The sequence below is a fragment of the Schistosoma mansoni genome, chromosome 3 (genome assembly GCF_000237925.1).
Source record: "Schistosoma mansoni strain Puerto Rico chromosome 3, complete genome".
Classification (NCBI taxonomy): domain Eukaryota; kingdom Metazoa; phylum Platyhelminthes; class Trematoda; order Strigeidida; family Schistosomatidae; genus Schistosoma; species Schistosoma mansoni.
In genome coordinates, this window is record NC_031497.1 from 17,912,237 (window position 1) to 17,919,462 (window position 7,226).

The following is a 7,226-nucleotide window of genomic DNA, read 5'->3' on the forward strand; positions in this document are numbered from 1 at the left end:
GGCTCTGGCTCGAGACTGGTAGGTCCTGGGTTCGAATCTCGTGAGTGAGAGTTCGTGGATGCGCACTGCTGAAGAGTCCCATAATAGGACGAAACGGTCGTCCAGTGTTTCCAGGTTTTCCATGGTGGTCTAGCTTCAATTGACTCATGCTTTCAACTATGAAATGTAAAGTAGTCCATCTGAAGCATGCTGCAAACTACGCATACAACTTAAGCAACTTCTCTCCAGACTTATCCCATGCTGAAAAAGATCTAGAAGTGTTGGTACTCTGTGATCTGAAGTCTCACGCTAACTGCGACAAAAATGTCTTTCGAGCAAACCTTGTGATTGTAACGTTGAAGTGAATTTTTGGCCATTTCGACAGCAGAACTTCCCACTTAATCTCCAATAGTTTTATTCAACCCTGTTTAGAGTACGGAAATATAGTATTTCCTCCCCCACTCCAAAAGGATATGAATACATTGAAACTTATCTGACAACGAGCCACGACATGAGTTCGGGGGCTCAAGTCCAAGTCCAAGTCTTATGAGGAGCGTCTCAAATCACCTAACCTTTACTCATCAGAGTATAGACGTCTCAGAGTGACATTCTAATGACATACAGAACCCTAAACACTATTGGGCATACCCTTAAATACCAACTTAAACCCAATCCCAACGCAAACCTTGGGGGTAACATCTGGGAACTGGAGACATAACACAAAACAACGGACGTAGGCACATGTTTTACTTCCTAAGAGTAGTCAGATGCTGTAATTCGATGTTGGCTGAGCTAATCCAAGTGACTTCCTAAGAGTCTGAAGAGAAAACTTGACACCTTGAGGACTAAGGACAGTATTTCACTAGAATTTACCGATATTTTTTCTGCTTTGTCGTTAATTATACCTAGGTTCCTACCTGGAGGCACCGGTGATCCAATGCTACTAGATACGGAAGCCTGTTAAGCGAAAGCCCCTTCTATTCCGTCCAGAACCATTTGCACCCAGTTGCAATACGTAAATCTGAGTCTAATCGGAATCAGTCTTCAGTAGTAAGGATAGTAGGTTGATGAGCCTGTGGTAAACCCGACAGATTGCCTTCCAGTGAAGGTCCAGCTTCTCCTTGAAAATGTTCACTGATAGTGCTGATACCACTTGTTCTGGCAATGCGTTCCAGTCATTGACCACTCGATGATAAAACGGGATCCCACCTTTAGTTTATTAGATCGCGGTTTCTCAATTTTCTTGCTATGACCTCGGAGATTAATACTGCTGGAGGGAGCAAAAAGATAAGACATATTAACACCCAGATCATAATTAAAGACACGAAATGCCAGTATAAGGTCACCCCATGTCCTACGATAAGACAAGGGGAAAAGGTTTAGACGTTTCAAAAGCTCATCGTAACGGAGTTTAGAAAGACTCTTTACTAATTTTGTCCCCACACGCTGGACACGCTCAAGTAATTTAGTATCCTTTATCAGACATGGGCTAGCTGCTCGGATACAGTACTCTAAGTGTGGCCTTACATAGGTGGGATATAAAACTCAAAATATCTCCTCGTCAAAGCATTTAAATGCTCGGCGAAGTGACCGTGGCATGCTATAGCCTTTGGAAGCAGCCGCGTTGCCGTGCGTAGTAGTTTTCAAGTCGTGATTTATGGTTACTCCTAAGTCTTTATGTTCTTGAACGCGTGGGAGAGATGTACCATTAATGGTATAATGGTAACTATTACCGTGCCCGATATGCATGATCACGCTCTTTTTGGAATTACCTTCCAAGCCCCAATCATTAGCCCATCTAATTAATTCGTCTAAATCAGCTTGGAGATGACAACGGTCAGCCTCACTTCTTATTGTTCTCCAGATTTTGACATTATCCGCAAACAATAATGTCGACGACTTAAGTAATAGAGGTAATTTATTAACATACAGAAGGAAAAGTAAAGGGCCTACGATGGTGCTTTGGGGTACACCACTTTTGACCAGCTTCCATTCGGATAGCGTTCCATTGTCCCTCACTCTCTGTCTGCGGTCACATAAGAAGCTTCCTATCCATTCATGTATAGCACTGTTATTCCAAAGCTCGAGAGCTTCTGCATAAAACCTAAGTGTGAAACCTTGTCCAACGCTTTGCTAAAATCTATGAATATCACGTCGACAGACAGGCCGTTATCTAGGGCTGCTGTCCAATCCTCTCTCTCAATGAGTTAGTTAAGCATGAACGCTTGTTACGAAACCCATGTTGCTCGGGAGTTAACAGATTATACGAATCTATGTGACTCACTAGCTTAGCCCGAATTGTCTTTTCAAGTAACTTAACTTCTATGCTGGTCAGGCTGACAGATCGGTTGTTAGATACGATCCGTCTCTGACCACCCTCAAATATAGGATTAACTATGGCGTCCTTCCAGTCTCTAGGTAGTTGAGCTCGTGAAAGGGACATGCTGAAGAGCGTCGCGAGCGGTCTTGAAATAATGTCCGTAAGCGATGACAGCAAACGTGGATATAACCCATCGGGTCCCGGTATCTTACAAGATTTGAAGTTAGTTATCAATGGAAGAACAATTTCCTCGGTCACGACTATAGATCCTATGGCTGGTATCTCATTGCAAATGGGACAAGTAGTTGTAACACTACACATAGAGTAGACTTCACTAAAATAGTTTGCTAGACCAGATTCAGCTAGTAAATCTGAATTTTCGTTTAACAGTAACGCGGAGATACCATCACTACGTTTTGACCGCCTTTTAACGTACGAAAACAGTCGCTCCGGACAGGTACGGCTATCGTATGTCAACTGTCGTTCGTAAGTGGTACGGGATTTAGCTATGGTCTTTTTACATATGTTCCGGGTTTTTATTTTCGCATTTAAATGTCTGTCCTGTTGACAAGAATAAATCCCAGAATCATCAACGAATGGAACTCGTACCCTAAACATGTGATTGAAGTTCAATCTGTTGACGCTTTCAAAAAAATTACCATTCCCAAGACTAACACAGGCCACTCAACCTCCTGTCCCTTCAAAACTGAAACTGAGACTCAAGGTTACCAAAAGAGAAAGGGGCGAATTCGAGTTAGTTGTCGATGCGTACATAACAGAAGTTCGTTGTTTCGTTTGAATAAACAACTTGTGATGTGTTTGGACGATAAAGATTCTGAGGAGTGGCTTCGTGTTTGCTCACGGAAAACAAAGCGTAAACACAAGGCTACACGACCAGCGGAACGTGCTGCTATCCAGAAACATATTTTTACTTTAGATTACATAGATGATGACAGCCTGGAAACGGTTTTAGGTAGATTTAATGGTATTCGATCTAGTTTACTACTTTCGAAGCCAGACAGAACTTTCCTGGAAGGTTTATTAAAGTCTATCAATCAGGCATTCACAATGATATCAAATAAACAGACTGAGCCAAGTGGGATTGATGTGGTTTGTTTAGGATTGGGTAACCCGGCTGTCCATCATGCCAGTTTACGTCAGTTAGTTGTACTAGATCTTCTGTTGCAGCTTGACCCACGTATGGAGAGATCACGTACTCACCTGTACGATCCTGTTTTCAAATCTGTGGCTCGTGCTTTAATAAGAAAGCTTGGAATGCATGTGAGTATATTTTAATTTGATATAAAAGTGCGCTAGATTCATAATAAGAATTCTTCCAGATATAAGTACAAGCATGTCAAATTAAATCAAGTCAGTCACTTGTAATGAACATAGAACCCAACACATATGCGTTAGCCTAAAATATCATATCACATTAACAAGATGAACAGTAAACGGGCCTCAACAATGTGGCAATTATAATAATGGCAGAGATTAAGGACTAGGCATATGGTTCCTTAAGATATGAAAGATAGGTGCGATTGAAAACTAGAGTGCAAGACCTAGGGCAAGGTAAAGAGTAAATCTACCTGTGCCATTGTAACAAACTTTGAGCTATGTAACATGACGTCTCTAACCACTGGTATCCTTCATCGCTTGGATTCCGTCTAGGTTAGCTGTATTTACCAACATGTCTCAAACTTAACCAATAACTTGATGGACTGATGCAACGTCTTGGTTTGGCATTGCTTAGTGAATTCTTGAATGCAATTAGAGGTATTTGAGTTATATTCATACCATACGAAGGTATGTGGTGTAAGGTCTGAAACGTTTTAAGGGAGTCTTCAAGCTAGTGAAATATAGTTGACTGGAAGATACAGCGTAACGACGCCAGCGGCTTACTGTCATTCGTGCTTAACAGCAAACAAATCATTTCGTTTCATTTTTGGACACACATAACAACAGGTATTTGATAGCGTGGACAGGACAACACTATGGAGGCTTCTTCGACACTACAGCGTGCCTGAGAAGATAGTCAATATCATACGGAACTCCTATGATGGATTAAACTGCCAAATCGTCCATGGAGGACAACTCACTGACTCATTCAAGGTAAAGACCGGTGTTAGGCAAGGTTGTTTACTATCACCCTTTCTCTTTCTCCTGGTGATCGACTGGATCATGAAGACGTCAACATCTGGAGGAAAGTACGGGATACAGTGGACAGGTAGGATGCAGCTTGACGATTTAGACTTCCCAGATGATCTGGCTCTTCTATCACACACGCAACAACAAATGCAGGAGAAAACGACCAGTGTATCAGCAGCAGTAGGTCTCAATATAAACAGGGAAAAGCAAAACTCTCCGATACAATACAACATGCATCAATCGAATTACACTTGACGGAGAAGCTTTGGAGGATGTGGAAACATTTACATATCTGGGCAGCATCATTGATGAACACGGTGGATCAGATGCAGATGTGAGGGCAAGGATCGGCAAAGCAAGAGCAGCATATCTACAACTGAAAAACATCTGGAACTCAAAACAATTGTCAACCAACACCAAGGTTAGAATTTTCAATACAAATGTCAAGGCAGTTCTACTGTATGTGGAGAACTACGAAAGCCATCATCCAGAAGATACAGGTGTTTATTAACAGTTGTCTACGCAAGATACTTCGGATCCGTTGACCAGACACTATCAGCAACAAGTTACTGTGGGAAACAACAAACTAGATTCCAGCGGAGGAAGAAATCAGGAAGAAGTGCTGGAAGTGGATTGGGCACACTTTGAGGAAATCACCCAATTGCGTCACAAGACAAGCCCTCACATAGAATTCTGAAGGCCAAAGGAGAAGAGGAAGACCAAAGAACACATTACGCCGAGAAATGGAGACAGACATGAGAAGAATGAACAAAAACTGGATAGAACTGGAAAAGAAGGCCCAGGACAGAGTGGGTTGGAGAATGCTGGTCGGCGGCCTATGCTCCATTGGGAGTAATAGGCGTAAGTAAGTAACACCTTAATGACATATTAGTAGTTTTGTTTTAAAATTATAGTTAGTGAACTGGTCTAGGACGGAACTCGTGTAGCTCGTTAATGTTTCGTGCAGTATCTTGTGAGGCATCTTCAGTTTACCATATTAATTTTTTTTATTTTCTCATTGTGGGTGTTGGTATTTTGTGACAACATCCGTCCCAGGTCCTTGCCTTGTCTGTGTTTCAATTGACTTAACTGTCTGAGAATGTCAGTGATTAAATATCCTCAAAACCCTCGGAAATTGTACTTCCTGTTGATCCTTTTCATTATTCGATGGTTTACCACTAAAACGAAGTCAGTTTGAATCTGACCTGGTTTATAAAAGTCAGGCACTTAAGCCTTAGCCAAATATCTGCATAATTTAATGTGCACTAAGTTTATTGACAACATTATAGACTAGAATAGAAAGCTGACCAAACTATTTTGTTAGCCATTATTATTCGTTTATCGTGTGCACGTACGAGATACTTTCTTTATGGTTAGTAAAATGATAATGGGGTGGTAAAGTAAGGTTTATCCAACGAATAATAACAAAGTTGGCTTACTGTACATCAGTGTTAAACATACAATGACGAAAGTCAGTCAAACTCGCCGTTTTTTTAGTTTACCCGGATGTATGACACGAACAGATTGCAGAAAATGTTACCTACACATTCATGGAATGAATTGAGAATGTATGGTTGTATAGCGGTAAATAAATCCCCAAAATAAATAGCTCTGTAAGTCTTCGATAATAGGTGCTGACCACATTATTTTTAATAGACTCACTTAGCTGAAGGCACTCGGTCATGCATCCGCATCAGATCACAAGTGGGAACGCCATGCTCAACATCCCCTGCAATTCACGATATATTGATAACCTATCAAATATATCTTCGAACCTCCTCGCTTTTGTCTTTTGGTTTCACTTAGTGGGTACGATTCATAATCGGTGTTACTGGTTAAAGCGTTGTCGAACTCTGAATACCTGTGGCATCTTCAATTGTTATAACTAATATCGAGAACGTCGTTTAAATCTTTTAATCCGGTTTTTTCTATCTAGATTCTACCGAACAATAAAGAAGGTTGTTACAAATTATCACCTGATCGGTTTTATTTCGTTATGCTACCACATTGCGCTCCAGCTCTTTTAAATAATTTACTATTTACCAATTGGTCGCCTAGTATACTTTCCCATGTGGTGCTGTTCTCTAATGGATGGAAAGAGGCTCGCCAGGAGTTAATTGCTTCAGGTGCCTCAGATAGTCTGAGGATTGCTGAAGAACTAGCTTATATTACTGCCTTGGAATCAGTGGTTCAAATTCCTGGAAAAGAATATTATCTACTTTGGTCTTCAAAAAATAAACTTAGGGAATACAGAGATTTTGAGGGTATGCGTGTACAATGTTTTTCTCCTGTTGAAATGGATCGTTTACCGGAGAATGTGTGGAATATACCTCCTTATTCTGAAAAAACAGATAAGGAAATATCCTGTCCTAGTACATTAACACAAAGTAGTAGGTTTTTTCCCGATATAATTGATGCTAATGTTGTGCCAAATTTTATCGATTCTAACACTGATGACTAATGATAATTTTTTCAAAAACCTGTTAACGTAATTTCCGAAATTAGTAATGGTATTATCTTTCACTTTCTTCCTAATGATATTCAGAATCATGAGGTAAATCCATCCCTATTTGCTGTTTATTCATGTACATGTACACTACATTTCTATAGTACGCTTAATTACTGTACATATTTTGGTCTTTTTGTAAACCGGATATTATTCTCAGTACTGAGTAAACATGATGACTTATTTTGTCATTTAAATCCAATTTTCAACCTTTATTATTGATTTGAGTGGTTTTCCTCTTTTTAAACGTTAAAAGATACATACTTTGCCATT

At 40.3% G+C, this 7,226-nt stretch overlaps 1 protein-coding gene across 1 annotated transcript; it reads left to right on the forward strand.

Moving 5' to 3' along the window:
- Positions 1–3,082: 3,082 nt before the first annotated feature.
- On the forward strand, positions 3,083–6,908 carry Smp_084520 (putative protein SENSITIVITY TO RED LIGHT REDUCED; the record flags this gene model as incomplete). Its single annotated transcript, XM_018799478.1, has 3 exons — positions 3,083–3,272; positions 3,318–3,580; positions 6,384–6,908. The coding sequence occupies exons 1-3, from the start codon at positions 3,113–3,115 to the stop codon at positions 6,906–6,908; spliced, it is 948 nt and encodes a 315-aa protein (XP_018651263.1). The 5' UTR covers positions 3,083–3,112.
- Between the last annotated feature and the right edge of the window lie 318 nt (positions 6,909–7,226).